General features: G+C 38.3%; 1 protein-coding gene across 1 annotated transcript in view; it reads left to right on the top strand.

The window, feature by feature from the left end:
• The window catches only part of LOC126470358 (protein transport protein Sec61 subunit alpha), a 43,519-nt gene that overhangs the window by 6,510 nt on the left and 17,641 nt on the right, over positions 1 to 19,368 (top strand). Inside the window, exons 4-6 of the mRNA XM_050098154.1 lie at positions 6,875 to 7,085; positions 15,431 to 15,688; positions 16,064 to 16,230. Coding sequence (XP_049954111.1) covers positions 6,875 to 7,085; positions 15,431 to 15,688; positions 16,064 to 16,230 — 636 coding nt within the window. The remainder of the gene's footprint in view (positions 1 to 6,874; positions 7,086 to 15,430; positions 15,689 to 16,063; positions 16,231 to 19,368) is intronic.

The following is a 19,368-nucleotide window of genomic DNA, read 5'->3' as shown; positions in this document are numbered from 1 at the left end:
AGATGTAGCCCTCTAGATCTACTGAACTTGTGGCAGTACTTGGTTTGAGCCATATCTCTGATACAGGTCTTATATGGATATCTGTGTCTCAAAATATGACAAAACTCATCAGGATGAGCTGCCAGAGATAGACTTTTGTGTGTGGAATATGCAGCTAAGTGCATTCAGGTGCAAAGCTCATGAGGATGCCACTACTGGACATTAGTGACTCTGGGCCAGTGAGAGTGGGGGACAATGCATAGTGGAACATTCAGCAAGTAAGGGGTGCAGATTCCCAGAAGTGAAAGCGGTTGGTGTCTTCAGGTAGAAGCTTTTGTGGGCAAGACTGAAGGCTTTCACAAGTTGCCCTGGAAAATCTTTCCAGCGTGGTCCAACCAAATAATAAAGCTGCAGATTTCCTCAGTTTTAAGACAGGTCTAAAACTTACTGCCACATCACAGTACGTTCGTTCCAGTCACCACACAGTGCAGTTTTCGTATTTCTTACTTTTGGAACTTAAGTCTGGTTGGTTTTCTAAGCATGAAGAGGCCTCAGACACCAACTTTTGGAAGGTTTCCCCTATCAACCTTCACAAAATTCGTTTCCGTTCTTACTTAAAAGTGGTAAATGCAGTTTCCACTACTGAATAACTGTTTGCAGGAAGTACAAAAGAACCCAAGTAATCATTGATGGAGACTTTGATCATCCAACTATTACTTGGGAAAATTTGTTTTGTTAGTAGTGGGCATAAGACATACTGTGAAACTCTACTGAATTCCTTCTCTGAAAACTACCTAGAACAGGTAGTTAGGAACCCTACTCATGATGGAAATGTATTGCATCTAATGGCAACAAATAGATCTGACTTCTTTGAGGCTGCCCACATTGAAACTGGTATCAGTGACCATGATGCAGTTGTGGCAACAATGGTTACTAAAGCGCAAAGAATAAAGCTTTCGCAACAAACTGTTGCCTCATCAGGAAAGAGGGAAGGAGAGGGAAAGACGAAAGGATGTAGGTTTTAAGGGAGAGGGTAAGGAGTCATTCCAATCCCAGGAGTGGAAAGACTTACCTTAGGGGGAAAAAAGGACAGTTATACACTCGCGCGTGCGCGCGTGCACACACACACACACACACACACACACACACACACACACACACACAAGCAGACATTTTTTTCATCTGCTTGTGTCTGTGTATGTGCGGATGGATGTGTGTGTGTGTGTGTGTGTGTGTGTGTGTGTGTGTGTGTGTGTGTGGGCGCGCACGCGCGAGTGTATACCTGTCCTTTTTCCCCCCTAAGGTAAGTCTTTCCGCTCCTGGGATTGGAATGACTCCTTACCCTCTCCCTTAAAACCTACATCCTTTCGTCTTTCCCTCTCCTTCCCTCTTTCCTGATGAGGCAACAGTTCGTTGCGAAAGCTTGAATTTTGTGTGTATGTTTGTGTTTGTTTGTGTGTCTATCGACCTGCCAGCACTTTCGTTCGGTAAGTCACATCATCTGTGTTTTTAGGTATATTTTTTCCACGTGGAATGTTTCCCTCCATTATATATATATTTCAGTAAACCACATAAAAAAATCAGTAGTGTCATATCTTGAGGTGGAACTCGAAACTCCTTCTGAATCTGCTTACTGTGTTCATCTCCTGGCCTCTCTCTACAATTTTTACCCCCCCCCCCCCCCCCCAAGCACTTTCTTCCAGTACTAAATTGGTAATCCATTGATGTTTCAGAACATGTTGTATCAACCGATCCCTTCTTTTGGTCAAGTAGTTCCACTAACTTCTTTTCTCTGTGATTCTGTTAAGTACCTCCTTATTAGTTAATGAACCACCCATCTAAACTTCAGCATTCTTCTGTAGCACAAAATTTCAGAAGCTTATATTCTCTTCCTGTCTAAGCTGTTTATTGTCAATGTTTCACTTTCATACATGGCTAAACACTGGACAAATACTCATCGAAAAGACTTCCCAACACTTAAATCTATATTCGATGTTAATAAATTTCTCTTCTTAAGAAATGCTTTTCTTGCCGTTGGCAGTTTACATTTTATATCGTCTGTACTTTGACCATAATCAGTTATTTTGTTGTCCAAATAGCAAAACTCATCTACTACTTTTTCATTTTCTTATCTAATTCCCTTAGCATCACTCAGTTTAATTCCAATGTATTCCATTATCATTGTTTTGCTTTTGCTGATGTTCATCTTGTATGCTCCTTTCAAGACCCTGCCCATTCTGTTCAATTACTGTTAAGTCATTTGCTGTTTCTGAATGAATTAAAATGCCGTCAACAAACCTCAGAGTTTTTATTTCTTTTCCCTGAACTTTAATTTCTACTCCAGATTTTTCTAGGCTACGACCATGTCTCGCTCCCTTCTCAACCACGTCTTCCCATTTACACCCCTCAGCTTTTTTAACTGCCATCTGGTTTCTGTAGAAGTTGTAAATAGCCTTTTGCTTCCTGAATTTTATCCTAATACCATCAGAATTTCAAAGAATATTCCAGTCAACATTGTCAAAAGCTTTCTCTAAGTCTACAAATGCTAGAAACGTAGGTTTGCCTTTCTTTAATCTGTCTTCTAACACAACTTACAGGTTCACTATTGCCTCGCATCTTCCTGCATTTCTGTGGAATCCAAATTGCTATTCCCTGTGGTCAGTTTCTACCAGTTTTTCCAATCTTCTGTAAAGAATTCATATTTGTATTTGCAACTATGACTTACTAAACTGATAGTTCAGTAATTTTTACATCTGTCAGCTACTACTTTCTTTGGAATTGGAATTATTACATTCTTCTCGAAGTCTGAGGGTATTTTGCCTGTCTAATACATCTTGCACACCAATGGAAGAGTGTCGTCTCCCAAGGCTATCCGCAATTCTGATGGAATATCTTCTACTCCTTGGGCCTTGTTTTGACTTAGGTCTTTCAGAGCTCTGTGTCAGCTTCTTCACACACTATCATATCTCCCATCTCATCTTCACCTACGTCCACTTGTCACCTTTGTGTAGACCCTGTGTATACTTCTTCCACCTTTTTAGCTTTCCCTTCTTTGCTTGGGACTGGCTTCCCATCTGAGCTTTTGATATTCATACGGCTGCTTCTCTTTTCTGCAAAGCCCTCTTCAATTTTTGTGTAGGTGGTATTTATCTGTATCTTACTGAAATATGCTTCTGAATCCGTACATTTGTTCTCTAGCCATTCCTGCTTAGCCATTTTGCACTTCCTGCCGTTTGATATTTTTTTAACGTTTGTGCCCCTGTTCACCTGCTTCATTTGCCGCATTTTTATATTTTTACCTTTCATCAGTTAAATTCAATATCTCGTGTTATCCAAGAATTTATACTAGGCCTTGTGTTTTTACCTATTTGATTCTTTGCTGCCATCACTATTTCATCTCTTAAAGCTGCTCATTTTTTTGCTACTGTATTCCTTTGCTGCCCCTGAAAATCTCAGCAACTTCTGGTTCTTTCAACTTATCCAGGTCTCATCTATTTAATCTTTTACATGTTTCCAATTTCTTCAATTTTAATCTATAGTTGTTTTGCAACCTAAAACCTGGTTCCTAAATCTGTCTCTTACCATTACATAATCAGTCGCAGACCTCCCAGTGTCTCCAGGTCTCCTCCACGTATACAACCTTCTTTTATGATTTTTAAACCAAGTGTTAGCAGTGAGTGAGTTATGCTCTGTGGAAAACTCAACCAGGGTGCTTCATTTTTCTTTCCTTTCCCCCAAGTTCATACTTATCTACTATTTTTTCTTTTCCAAGTATTGAATTCCAGTCATCACCATTAAATATTTGTTTCCCGTAACTATCTGAGTAAATAATTTCTTTTATCTCATCATGCAGTTTTTCTCTCTCTCCATGTGTGGAAGTAGTTTGCATATAAACTTGTATTACTGTGGTGGGTATGAGCTTTGTGTCTATCTTGGCTACAATAATGCATTCACATTGCTGTTCATAATAGCTTACCCACATTCCTTTTTTCTTATTTATTATTAAACCTACTCCTGCGTTATCCCCTATTTGATTTTATATTTATAACATTGTCTTCACGTGACCAGAAGTCCTGTTCCTCCTGCCACCAAACTTCACTAAATCCCACAATATCTAACTTCAGCCAATTGTTTTTAAATTTTCTATCCTACCTGCTCATTTAAGGGATTTAACATCCCGTGCTCTGATCCTTAGAATGCTAGTTTTGTTTCTCCTGATGACATCTTCCTGAGTAGTTCCTGCCCGGAGATTAGAATAGGGGACTGTTTTGTTTTAAGCAAGAGGATGCCATCCTCATTTAACTGTACAGAATGCTGCATGCCCCGAGGAAGAATTACGGCTGTAGTTCCCCCTTGCTTTCAGCTTTTTGTGGTATTACCACATCAAGGCCGTTTTGGTTGATGGTAAAAGGACAGATCAGTCAATCATCCAGATAATTGCCCTTAAAGGCTGCTGCCCCTCTTCAGGAACCACATGTTTGTTTGGCCTCTCAACAGATAGCCTTATGTTGTGATTACACCTATGGTGTTGCTATCTGTATCGCTGAGGCGCGCAAGCCAGCTCACTGATGGCAAGGTCCATGGTTCAGTAGAATAGTTCATAAAGGGAGGGAACATCCATGGTACACATCCACTGTAAAGAAACTTCTAAAGAAACAGAGATTACAAAAGTGTAGGGTTGTAGATAGACGCTGAATGAAACTCATTTGGCTGTTAAAGCAATACATGATGCCTTCAATGGCTACTGTAGCGGAATATTGTCAAATGATTATTCACGAAAGCCAAAGAAATAATGGTTGTATGTAAAGGCTATTAGTGGGACCAAAGTTAGTGTCCAGTCCATAGCAAATTAGACAGGAACTGAAACTGAGGGTAGCGAAGCAAAAGCTGAAGTGCTTAACCCTTTTCTAAAATTTTCTGTTATGAAGAAAAACCCAGGAGAATTGCCTGAATTTAATCCTTATACCACTGCAAAGATGAATGAAATAAGTGTTGGTGTCAGTGTTATTGAGAAACAGCTAAAATCTTTAAAATTGAACAAAGCCCCAGGGCCCAATGGAACCCCTGTCAGATTCTATACAGAATTTGCAACTGACTCTGTCGTAGATCCCTCGAACAAAAATCCATGTCCAGCTCGTGGAAAAAAGTGCAGGTCGCACCTGTCTACAAAAACGGTAGTCAATGATCCACAAAACTACTGTCCAATATCCACGACATGGATTTGTTGTAGAATCTTAGAACATATTCTGAACTTAAACATAATGTGGTATCTTCAGCAGAATGGTCTCCTCAATGCCAACCAGCATGGATTCCAAAAACATTAATCATGTGAAACCAAACTTCCACTTTTCTCATGTGGCATACTGAAAACTTTGGATCAAGGCAGTCAGGTGCAGTATTTCTTGATTTCTGAAAAGCATTTGACTCGGAACCACAAATACACTTATTGTCAGAAGTACAATCATATTGGGTATCAATTTAAATTTGTGACTGCATTGAGGACTTTTTGGTAGGGAGAATGCAGCATACTATCTTGGATATTGTGTCATTGTCAGATGTAGGAGTAACTTCAGATACACCTCAGGGAAGCATATTGGGACTCTTGCTGTTAATGTTGTATGTTAATGACCTTGCAGTTATTAACAGTAACTGGAAACTTTTTGCAGACGAGTTACGTACAATGAAGTAATGTCTGAAAGAAGCTGCATAAATATTCAGTCAGGTCTTGACAAGATATCAAAGTGCTGCAAAGATTGACATCTTCCTTTAAATGTTCAGAAATATAAAATTGTGCACTTAACAAAATGAAAATAAAAAAAATAGTAACGTATGACTATAATACCAGTGAGTCACTGTTGGAATCAGCCAACTCAGCCAAATACCTAGGGGTAACACTTTGTAGGGATTTTGAATTGAACGATCACGTAGGCTTAGTCATGGGTAAAGCAGGTGGTAGACATCAGTTTATTGGTAGAATACTGGGGAAGTGCAGTCAGTCTACAAAGGAGATTGCTTAAAAATCACTCGTTCGGCTGATTCTAGAATACTGCTCAAGTGTGTGCGATCCGTACCAGATAGTATTAACGGTATATTGAATGTGTACAGAGAAGGGTGACTCGGATGGTCACAGGTTTGTTTAATCCATGGGAGAGTGTCACAGATATACAACTGGAACTGAACTGGAAGATTCTTGAAGATACACGTAAACTATCCGAGAAAGCCTATTAACAAAGTTTGAAGAACCAGCTTTAAATGGTGATGAATCTAGAAATATATTAAAATCCCCTACATTTCATGACATAGGGATCATGAGGATAAGATAAGAATAATTACTGCACACACAGAGGCATTGAGTCATTCATTCTTCCCATGCTCTGTACATGAATGGAACATGAAGGAACCCTAATAACTAGTATAGTGGGACATACCCCTCCTGCTGGAGAGTTGAGTTCTCTATTGGACATGGGTGTATGTGTTGTTCTTAGCATAAGTTAGTTTAATTACTGTTTAAGACTAGGAACCCTTGACCTCAGAGTTTGGTCCCTTTTCACACACATTTTTTTGGAAGTAGCTTTGGCTAACACTCTTACAATACATACAGCTTCATCTTACTCTTATTCCTGTGACATCACTAGAGCTTCAGCCAATAACAAAACAGTTTTGATCATGTGGCCAAATCTTTATATTTAATGACTTTTAAGCTTAAATTACAGAAAAATTGAGAATATTGACTGAAAATGCTATTAAATGTTAAAATCATTCAGAATGACGAGTGTGTAAACCATATTTTCGACATAGGAAAATAGCCTGTTGTTTGATGCAGACTTCATGAACTCTTGAATTCGGCACCCTCATTTGAAGGAAACCTAATATATTGTTTGCTTTGATATTTCAGATACCCCTGTTTGGCATAATGAGTTCAGACTCTGCAGACCCATTCTACTGGATACGTGTTATCCTAGCTTCCAATCGAGGTACTCTTATGGAACTTGGTATTTCCCCCATTGTAACTTCAGGTTTAATTATGCAGCTATTGGCTGGAGCCAAGATAATTGAAGTCGGCGACACACCAAAGGACAGAGCTTTATTCAATGGAGCACAGAAATGTAAGTATCTTTCCATTACTTAGTGTTGTATGCTAACTTGTATGCCATGTTTTTGGAACATTTAATAACAAAATAGATGAGATTAGCATTTTTCTCTCCGTGAACTATTTTTCTCTCCGTGAACTATTTTTCTCTCCGTGAACTATTTTTCTCTCCGTGAACTATTTTTCTCTCCGTGAACTATTTTTCTCTCCGTGAACTATTTTTCTCTCCGTGAACTATTTTTCTCTCCGTGAACTATTTTTCTCTCCGTGAACTATTTTTCTCTCCGTGAACTATTTTTCTCTCCGTGAACTATTTTTCTCTCCGTGAACTATTTTTCTCTCCGTGAACTATTTTTCTCTCCGTGAACTATTTTTCTCTCCGTGAACTATTTTTCTCTCCGTGAACTATTTTTCTCTCCGTGAACTATTTTTCTCTCCGTGAACTATTTTTCTCTCCGTGAACTATTTTTCTCTCCGTGAACTATTTTTCTCTCCGTGAACTATTTTTCTCTCCGTGAACTATTTTTCTCTCCGTGAACTATTTTTCTCTCCGTGAACTATTTTTCTCTCCGTGAACTATTTTTCTCTCCGTGAACTATTTTTCTCTCCGTGAACTATTTTTCTCTCCGTGAACTATTTTTCTCTCCGTGAACTATTTTTCTCTCCGTGAACTATTTTTCTCTCCGTGAACTATTTTTCTCTCCGTGAACTATTTTTCTCTCCGTGAACTATTTTTCTCTCCGTGAACTATTTTTCTCTCCGTGAACTATTTTTCTCTCCGTGAACTATTTTTCTCTCCGTGAACTATTTTTCTCTCCGTGAACTATTTTTCTCTCCGTGAACTATTTTTCTCTCCGTGAACTATTTTTCTCTCCGTGAACTATTTTTCTCTCCGTGAACTATTTTTCTCTCCGTGAACTATTTTTCTCTCCGTGAACTATTTTTCTCTCCGTGAACTATTTTTCTCTCCGTGAACTATTTTTCTCTCCGTGAACTATTTTTCTCTCCGTGAACTATTTTTCTCTCCGTGAACTATTTTTCTCTCCGTGAACTATTTTTCTCTCCGTGAACTATTTTTCTCTCCGTGAACTATTTTTCTCTCCGTGAACTATTTTTCTCTCCGTGAACTATTTTTCTCTCCGTGAACTATTTTTCTCTCCGTGAACTATTTTTCTCTCCGTGAACTATTTTTCTCTCCGTGAACTATTTTTCTCTCCGTGAACTATTTTTCTCTCCGTGAACTATTTTTCTCTCCGTGAACTATTTTTCTCTCCGTGAACTATTTTTCTCTCCGTGAACTATTTTTCTCTCCGTGAACTATTTTTCTCTCCGTGAACTATTTTTCTCTCCGTGAACTATTTTTCTCTCCGTGAACTATTTTTCTCTCCGTGAACTATTTTTCTCTCCGTGAACTATTTTTCTCTCCGTGAACTATTTTTCTCTCCGTGAACTATTTTTCTCTCCGTGAACTATTTTTCTCTCCGTGAACTATTTTTCTCTCCGTGAACTATTTTTCTCTCCGTGAACTATTTTTCTCTCCGTGAACTATTTTTCTCTCCGTGAACTATTTTTCTCTCCGTGAACTATTTTTCTCTCCGTGAACTATTTTTCTCTCCGTGAACTATTTTTCTCTCCGTGAACTATTTATACTTGAAAATTAACTGCCAGGTAATATTTTCCTAAAGTAAGCATACTTAGCAATACATTAAAAATTGTAACAGTATTGTCAGTATAGAAGTGTTGCACTACCATTAACATTATTTTCTGTAAATGGTAATTCTGTGTTTATGTATAAGAACTAACCCCATAGGTTCTCCTGAGCAGGAATGTCAGTTTATGAATGAAAAATTAGTCATGCATTGAGAAAATTACAGCCCGACCTATATTCGGGTACAGTCTAAATAACACAAAGTTGCAACCCGAGCTATTCTTTGTCTCCAAAGTGTTAAGAATATCATACAATAATGACAATATACTTTTTTACTTTAAAGGTAGCTTAAATATGACAGTACTTAAGATATACTAACAATTTCAGCCGATTGTTTCTTGGTACTTCGGCTCGTATTTTATGCTACGTGTCAGTGTAATTTCCACAGCTGAATGCTTTCATTAAAAATAAATCCTCCGTTGAATTGTGGAGGTGAGCCAGTGAAGAATTTGTTGCCAGATCTACATTTATCTGCACCAGTTTATTTCATCAAACTATTGTTTATGGTGTTCCTGTTTAGTTGGTATTTCTGCTGTTCCCAGTTGTCATTGTTGAGACAAGCTTTTCTTCAGGTGTGCACAACACTTTCAATGCTGTATTTATAAGAAGATACAGTAGGTTTCTTTTTCACCAAAGATGAAACAGTTAGCTCTTCTCGAATGAAATGCATTTCTTTCAATGTGGGTCTAAGTGTGTAAACCATGTTAACATTTTGAATCTTTGTTCCATCAAAGATGAAATTTTTATTTATAAATAATAGATTACAATATTTGGCCATATTATCAGTCACTTATCTACCTGTCCCAAATAAAGAATCTTAAAGTATTGTCGGCTAGGTTTTTTACAGAGGGCATTCCACCTATAGTTACATTAAGTTTTGTTTATTTCTATGTAGGCCATGACGAATGTTTATGGATATTAGAAGCTTTAATATCGGAGTATTTTAGAAAAGCAAAATTCTAGATCGGGGCCAGTTGTGTACGTTTGTGTTCTCTGCAACAGTGTTGCCAGTGTTCGCCATGAGGGTTGATGGGAAGGTGAGGGATGTGTGTGGTGCTGGGTTTTTGCAGCCAATGAGAGATCAGTGGACAGGCAATGTGTTTCAAAGTAATACAGGCACATTTTTGTGTCAGTATATCACAGCCTTCGAAATCATAACACATTAAAAAGAAACAATTATTTTGACAATTAAGATTATGAATGTAATTTTTATGAGTCAAACTATCATTTTCCAATGTAACCTAGGCCTCTGGCTAAGTTGCAGATCAGTCTAGCACTGCAACCTGATATTTTAGCTTTCGCATTTGTTGCTTTGCCAAATCACAACCCAGCTGTCACACACCAACCTAGTCATAATCTCGTGATTTGTGACATGTTCAGAGAAAAGTGTCAGATACCTATGACAGAGTGAAGAAGAGTGATTTGTATTTCAGCACTAGAAATTCATTTTCTCACACCCATCATTGATCCCGTGAAAGTACCATCCCAATGGATAAGCGAAACTGAAATGTTATTAACCTATGAGCAGCAGAGAAACATTGCCGTGACTGCCACTGGCCCTGATTGAGACTTCAGCCTTTCAGAAATGGTCCTCTCTATAGGCTTTGTCCAATTGTTCCCATTATATTGTTCTTCCTCAATTTGTTCTCCTGTTTGGAGAGTACTGTATAACAGATTTATCACAGCAGTACTGTGTGTGTTACATAGGTGAGTCAGCTTGAAATATTACAGGAATTAATGTGTGAACATTAGTCTTGGAATAAATCTTCAACATTGTACTAGAGGCCAAGTGACACACATACATTTTTAATAACTTTTAATCTTTATTAGTTTTAATGAGATCATTAGTAGGTAATTCATTAAATTGGTTCTCACCTAATGCAATAATTTTTGTGCTTTTAGTTCAGGCATTTGTCTAAAATGCTTTGGTAATACTGCCACTTCTTTTAATGCACAAGGGCACATCATGATAGTTCAGCATAAACTGAGATGGATAAAAATGCACTTACACTGCACATGTGGGGTAGTCGGTGACATTACTCGTTTGTATTTTGTAATTTCCTTTGAGCTGCAAATTAAGTTGGCTGGTATTTTGCTTAAGCTGTGCTATCACATCCTGACCTAACCAGAACCTTGGAAATCACGACATGTGTAAAAACAGCCAAATGTTTGTGATGATCAAGATAATAAACTTGAGCAATTTCCATTGGGCACTGTGTACTGTCAAATGATAAAAGATTATAAACTCCAGCAATTCCCATTGAGCACTGTGCACTGTCACCCCATTGGCTGTAAGCAACAAGAAGTTGTCACCAGTACACAATCAAAGGCCCCCCCCCACACCCACACCCACACCCACACCCACACCCACACACACACCCACACCCACACCCACACCCACACCCACACCCACACCCACACCCACACCCACACCCACACCCACACACACACACACACACACACACACACACACACACACACACACACACACACACACACACACACACACACACACACACAGTAAGTGCACTTAAGCCACTGAAATGCGCATAAGTCAAGAAATTGTAAATATCCATGAGGGGAAAACATGGCACCATTGTGAAACGGTACTGCCTAAAGCCCTAAACTGTTGTTCACACTGAGACATCAGTGCAAGGCACACTTACAGTTAGTGTGCCTACAACAGTCCATGTGGGAGGAAGTATTGGATATTGAAATGCTGAACAGCATTTTAGTCATTGGGACACACCATACTTGAGTCAAGTAACAGGAAGATACAGCAAGCAGATTACAATGACCTTAGTAATGACCAAGTCATAGGGAGACTTAGAGGCTTACTACAGTCAGTGAGAGTTGGGTAAGAAGTTGAATGTTGCCTCTAGTGTTTCTTCATGGATGTTGGCCATTGCAGGAGAAAAATTGTTGTGTGGCAATATGGCTGTGATTGACAGTATCCTTCAGCCTGTTGCAGGGATTTTTACCTTGCCCAAGTGACTAGGCATGCAGTCTGTGCCACATGTTGTAGTCTAAATCTCCCATGAGTCTTTGTGTCACACATCCTCATTCAGTTTGTGTATCATTGGCCTAAAGAGGTTCCTCTGTACATACACAAATGCACCATATGCGTCACTGAATGTGATGTTATGACTACTCTGAGTGGACCCAAGGAACATTGAAACGTCGTTTTGTCCACTGTTTAGCCAGGAGAGTGATTCTTATCATTTATTCGACTGTGATGTGTTGTAATCTTGTTGAAACGCGCGTGTGTGTGCGTGCGTGCGTGTGTGTGTGTGGGGGGGGGGGGGGGAGGGGGGAAGCTTTATGTTGGAAGCATTCGTTCCACTGTATATGTTGTACAACAGTGTTGCAACTGACCTTTGCACGTTATTTACTGCTGTTGTGCGTGCATCATGAATGTGGTGTATGTGAACTTGGTTCCCATATGCTGCATGGTAATGCCCAATCACACAAGTGGCAATTGATGCCAGCAGCTATGTGAGGCTCTTTGAGTTGTGTGCAGGAAGCTGATATCTTTAGAAACTTTGTATAAAATGCAGACATGCTAGGAGATCAGTGCCTGGTGCAAAGATTGGTAGCCAGCTGTAAACATAAATAAATGTAATGTGAGAGGACAGACGATACTGTTTAGCCAAGCAGTCAGTCACTTGAATTGGTTACAATCATAAAATATCCAAGATTTCCTGTCTAAATTGATTTAAAAGGGAATGACCAAATAAATCTAGCCCTGGGGAAAGGCATAGCCTCATTTATTGGAAGAATCCAGAATGTAGTAATTCACATGTTTAAATAACCCTTATTTGACCAATTCTTGACAGTGGCTAGTTCACTGCACTTGCATTCAGGATGATGAGGGTTCAGATCTGCATCCAGCCATTCAGATTTAGGTTTGCCAGGATTTCCCTGAATCACTCCAGGTAATTGCCAGGATAGTTTCTCTGAAAGAGCATGGTCAGTTATAGTTCCCATCCTTAAAAAAATCTGTTTTTCATCTCTAATGACCTCTTCGTCCACTTGGTGTAAAACTGTCATCTTACTACCATTGTAACATTTCTTGAACATAATGTTGCAATCTGTGATACTTACCAAGCTGGAGTAACGGCGGTGATGGTCAAGATTCAAAGAAGAGCTGCACAACTTGTCATGGTTTTGTGATGGAAATTCTCAAAATGCAGTGGTACATATTAGTAGATAGATACAGCACAGCAATGGCAGTTTTACACAATGCAGAGAGCCCATATTAGAAAATGAGTCAAGGCGCACACTACTTTCTCCTACATGCTTCTTGCAAAATGACAGCACTGGAAATTTGACTGCATATGGAGGGGTGCAAGTAGTCTCTTTTCCACATTCCATCTGTGAATGGGAAAGGGGCGGGGGGTGCTGGTGGACAGATAAACTATGTACTGTCCACCACAAACCATATGGCAGCTTGTCAAGTGTGGTCACCTGCTAGATCTAAGTCTAATTTACCGAATGTTCTGGGCTGATTGATTGCAACCATTGTGTTACCACTGTGGGGCATTTCTGACATTCCTCCCAATCCATGCTGGCTAGCCTGGGCTGCAATATGTGAAGTCATTGTTCATCCTATGACACAGGAAGGCAACATACATGTAACACCACTTTCCTTTATTTTTTTTAATATGGGTGAGATTTTGTTCAGCAAGTGGTGTTCTTTTCAACAGAGAAAATGTTGTAATTCATAACTCGCATATCAGTTGCATGTGTATCAGCACAAGTTTCTGCTGTATGCAGACATATGTCTGTTGACCCTGAAGTTGTGTTGTTGGTATTTTCACCACTGTGCCTGCAGTTGTTCAGAGTTTTCTCAATTCACTGTGGATGTTCTATCTTCTCATTCTGCCTATTACAGGATTTTACTTGTTCGTTTAAATTATGTTCAGTGTGATTCACCATTGGTTACAGTAATAAAGGCAGCATCACAGATGTAGTTTATGGGTTGATAATGGATCTAGTGACTAATATTTTCCATCACATTCAGAGTCATCCAGTGCTGATCAGTGTGTTCCATTTTCTTGTTACCTTATTACTTTTCATGAAAATTAATAGTCTCCTGTGTTTGGTTGCTTTTACGGATATTGAGTAAAACATCTTAGATGTAGCACCTATAGGTAAGTTAGGGAAACTAGTTTTAGGTGAAAAATTAACATAAAAATCACAGATCGAAAGCTCATGACAGCTGGCCATTTCAGTCTCTTCAATGAAGATGAATTTGCCTTAGTAGAAAACTCCATCAAGACACAATAAGTATTTTGTCCCAATCATTGATTCAATATTATTGCCAAGTCAAGGAAAAAAATCACTTTCATGTTACTGTAATGACAAACAATTACGTCTTGTCTGTCAAAAACATGAATTCAGTCACCAAAAGAAGGACTGGCACTGAAAAGCACCTAGTGTCCTGGCTGAAGAGGCTGTGGACTTGGTACCAAAAGAGGAATCCATTCACTCTTCTTTTTGAGAAAATTCTTTCAATATACATGGAATTTCACTTCTTGGGCTTCAAGCAGATATCTGAAAGGATGCACACTAACATAGTTGAAGGATATCTGTATGCAAGACAGTGGGTAGTAACAGAAGAGGAGGTGGACATGGAAGAACTTTAGCCCTTCAGTCCACCTATTTATTACCAATACTTTGAGATGTCTTTCTTTCGACAATTCTGAAGACGTCACTGAATGGAAATGATAGTTTTGTTGATATGTAACAAAGATTATGTAAACATTTTTATTGATTGTCATGTGTATTTTTATAGTAAATAAAATATTTCACCTGTTTTATATCACAGATGATGTAACTTAATTTGGGCGCTTTTATTAAGTCTATAAATGTATAAAATTTATCGACATTGATATCTGCCTCAGTAGCGCAGCAGTAGCGTTACTGCCTACCGCGCAAGGGGGCCTGGGTTCGATTCCCGGCATGGGACTGGGTGTTGTTGGCAAGTCGCCAAAGTGGCACCAGCTAAACAGGTGTGCAATACGGCGGTCGAACCCCGAAGGGGATATCCCGGCCAGTAAATGCCATATGTCCACTTTTTTCATTGACATTGATAATTTGAGCAACGAAAAGTACCTTGATGACATACATGATCAAAAAGATACAAAAAGGACTATTGAATTTTTTGTAAAAGTTCTAATAGGTCATGAAATATATCAAGAAAGGACTGAGTTACAGCACTTGGGCTCCAAGACGCTCATATGCAAGTTCTGCCCGTGAATGATTTTCTGGTGTTCCTTGTATTATTACTACAATGTGACCAGGGCAAATTTTACTGCACAATGCCCTGTCTTTCTTTGTAGATCTTGAAGAACCCTTAACTTGTGAAGATACAAATATTCACGACTCTCCGAAATTGTGACAGAGCCAGATGTTTTGGAAATGGTACTAATGTTGCTATTGCAGAATGAAATTTCATAGTCACAATAAATGCCTCCAAAATTACAATGAAACATCAGTTTTGTGTGTTCTAAATTCATGTGGTACAGTACATTGAACAGCAGACTTTGCCAGAGTATTCAGTTTCCTGCTTACAATGCAGTACTTTCCATTTTCAGTGATTTTGTATTGTATTTTCAACCAGGTATACAAAATTTTATTTTCTGTTTCAGTGTTCGGCATGGTCATAACTGTTGGACAGGCAATAGTGTATGTTATGACTGGCATGTATGGTGATCCTTCAGAGATTGGTGCTGGCGTTTGCCTTTTGATCATAATTCAGCTTTTTGTTGCTGGTCTTATTGTTCTTCTGCTTGATGAGCTTCTGCAGAAAGGCTATGGACTTGGATCTGGAATTTCACTGTTCATTGCAACAAACATATGTGAAACAATTGTTTGGAAGGCATTCAGTCCAACTACTGTGAATACAGGTATGTAACAGTGTTGTAAAAGTGTTAACTTTAATTCTCTGTTAGTGTGCTGCAAGAAACATTTACTCTTGAATCCTTCAGTTCATTGAGGTAACAGTTCTGCCATCTAAAGCAGAGGATACTTGCAACAGTACTTGTTAGTGTAACAGCCATTTATTTTTGTGTGTATTAATGAAATATTAGTATGTGTCCCCCCCCCCCCCCCCCACTTCCTCCCCCCCCCCCCCCCCTCCACATACTGTGTAAGTAACTTTTAATGTTGCTAATGGTGGAAGGAAAAGGTAAATATCATCTTGAAAGATGTAAGTACCATATTATTAGTATTATCTGTATTAGACAAATGTATGTTTAACAGTTACTCTCTTCTTACTCCAGGACGTGGTACAGAATTTGAAGGTGCAGTGATTGCCCTGTTTCACTTACTGGCAACACGTCAGGACAAAGTGAGAGCCTTGAGGGAAGCATTCTATAGGCAGAATCTGCCAAACTTGATGAATCTGCTTGCAACTATTCTTGTTTTTGCCATTGTAATTTACTTCCAGGTATGAACTGTTCTGAAATAATGTTCTGTACAGTGTATGTTATTGCTAGCTAATTTATTTATTTATTTTTCAGTGAAGATAATGCCATGAAATATCTCAGCATTGTTTCAAATAAGCATTTTGATAAGTCTTTGCTGCTAGAATAGGACATTTTTGTGTGTTGCATTGTCATGTCAAAGTGTGTTTCCTTTTTTGTGGGTTGGGGTTGCATTATCAAACGTAAGTACAAAACACTTGTGAATAACTAAATTGTTAAAGGACAGTGGTAGAATTGACAGTAATGATTATCTCCCACATATTGTGAAATTTCAAAGTGGTCACATATTGGGAAGGTAATATGATATTCATGTCACTGTCTGAAATCGGTAGTCATGTTATTTAACGACACGTAATTGTACCTATTATGAAATTATTCATTGCATAAATCTTCACAACTTCTTGAACTTTACACCATTATCAGTCAATGATGTTAAAAGTAATGTTTGCAACATTCTTGAAATCAAACTAACTGCAGAAAACTTTTGCACATCCATAACTGAAGAGGTCTTAGTGTTGAGTAATCATATTTAAGAGGGATTTGACAGTATCACTGATAAACTTTTGCTACTTTTGTTCAGTGCTTCATACTTAAATTTGGTTGATTGTTATTACTTTGTGGAGTAGCATGGAGGTGTTATGTATGTATAATTCAGAAGTCTAGATGGAAGTTGATTTCTGTGGGGTAATTTTGGGAGATAATTATTTTGTCCCCACTGTACCCATAAGTAGTAAGTTAAGTTTCTCTGGTAATTCTTTTACTTGCATGGTTAGGAAGTGCAAATAGTGAATTTCACATTATATATATGGAATATTTATATGAAAGTTTAGAATGTGTGGATGGTGCACATTAACAAAAGATAGCATATAAAAATGAAACTGTTGAGGACTGTGGAGTATATAATGTTGGTGACAACTTCAAATAAGAATACCATGTGAGATGCAACCAGTAACTGCCAAATATATATTTTTTTAGTAGTAAAATATTGTAGTACATCTCTGTGGTTAAAGGATTTCTCGCAAGAGAGACCAAAATGTTACTAAGTTGTCATTAAAACGTGACATGAGGTAATTAGTGTTAATAAAGCTGTTTCTTTGTCATTTTGATAAAATGACATTAATTTTCTGTAAGTATCACTATTAATGTACACAAAGATTGGAATGTTAAATGCTGAATGGGAGCTGGAAGCTAAACATTCTTCAGTGCAAATTATGCACAAATATTAGTCCTAAATTGCAGTATTTTATATCATTTGAGCATTGTGGGGATGTGTGATGGAATTAAGGCTAGTGAAAAAAGTGAAATGTTCTTAAAACAAGCAATGCAGCTACAGGAATATTCTCATACTTTTAAAATTATTGGTTAACCTTACACAGGAACAGCATGTGGTGGTCCTGATAGTTCAGAAACATATTTAATTTTTAAAGTATATTTTACTCAAAGGAAGAAATTCTAAATGGCATACAAAAATCACAACATTTGACTTACCAAAATTTTTGTTCCTGACTTGCTAATGACTGTGAAGAGTGTATGGAAAGTGTGTTGATGATACCTTCAGGAGTACACTTCTTTTGCTGTGTCCAGTTGGTTTTACTGTGATAACATTCTGAGGTCTTGTCCACTCTTTTAGCAAGTTCTTCTGTTTATTTTCTGTCATTTTGTATGATGCAACAAGTCTACAAAGACTGCAGTCAAAAGTTTTTGATCACCTGTCACAAATATGGATTTGTGGTTACATTGGGAATTTCATTTTGATTATTCAGTTGTATTCCCATCTGATAACAAAATATGGATAAACATGTAAAGACTAAGTGCCTCATTCCTTCAGTCGTCGCTGTAACAATTACTGTGCATTAGTTTACAGTATGTTGTGTGCACGTAGCAGTGTGTTTGGATACCTGATCAGGTTCATACAATTATGCCTCCTAACGGGAAGGAAGCAAGAGATTGGAAATGTGCTGTAATTCTAGCCCTTCAGAAGGCTATTCCAGTGAGACACAAGCAACAAAAGTTAGTGTAGCCCAATCTAAGAGGTGTGCGCGTTGCAGTGATGGAAGAAAACTGTTGCCGATGCATGTGTTTTGTGATCTGAAGGAAATACACCAAGAAAGATCATACAGGGAAGATCATTTCATGTGTGTACAGAGTAAACATCAGAGAACTTGTACTGCACCTGAAATTCGCAAAGAAGTGAATAGTATGCAAGCTGCTGCAGTCTGTCTCAAGAGGGCAACACTGTCTTCATGAGCAAGGTTTAAAGGGTATAGCAGTAGAAAAGTCTTTACTATGTAAACTAAATAACGTGAAACAATTGCAGTGGGCTTAGCAACATCAAATCTGGAGTGTGCAGAAATGTTTTTTCACAGATGAATTAAATTGAAGTATTTGTGGGCCATTGTCAAATATTTGTTCGTTGACTGACTGGAGAACATATGACGAGTAGTGTGTGATGCCACTGATAAAGCATGATGAGAGGTCGGCCATGGTCTGGGCATGTTTTGTACATCATAGTCAGTGGTCTAGTGAAATTTAATGGAACATTAAAGAAAGGAGGATATTACAGGATACTGATAAACAATGCTGTTCCATCTGGCAAGATCCTTGTTGGTCATGGGTTTGTTTTGCCGCAGGACAGTGATCCTCAACATGCTTCTCATTGTGAAAAGCATATTTCAGTAGAAAAGAGAAATGTGGGGAACTGAGGCACATGATTTGCCCAAGTCAGTCACCTGACATAACCCTGTTGAGCTCTTGTGTGATGAAGGTGGTCATAAAATGGTCACCTAATGTTGAAGGTCTGTGGAATAACTTTGACATTTTGGATTGCAGTATCTTCAGAAACATTACAAAAGCTTAAATCCAGAATTCCTAGAATTTGTGCAGATTTTCTGAGGGACAAAGGATGGATTCTTTAAAGAGACTAAATCTATAACATATTGTGTTGTACTTAATGATAGAAGGAGAAAATATTTATTTCATTGGTCAGTGTAGTTTGTTTGGTGATGTGTTCATACATTTAAATGAAGCATACAGCTTCCTTTATGGGTGATTTAAAACTTTAGACTGGTAATGTATCTCACTTTAATATGTAATAATGTTTA

This window comes from Schistocerca serialis, chromosome 3 (genome assembly GCF_023864345.2).
Source record: "Schistocerca serialis cubense isolate TAMUIC-IGC-003099 chromosome 3, iqSchSeri2.2, whole genome shotgun sequence".
Taxonomy (NCBI): Eukaryota; Metazoa; Arthropoda; class Insecta; order Orthoptera; family Acrididae; genus Schistocerca; species Schistocerca serialis.
The sequence above is the reverse complement of the archived record's forward strand: the minus strand, read 5'-3'. Positions and strand labels throughout refer to the sequence as shown.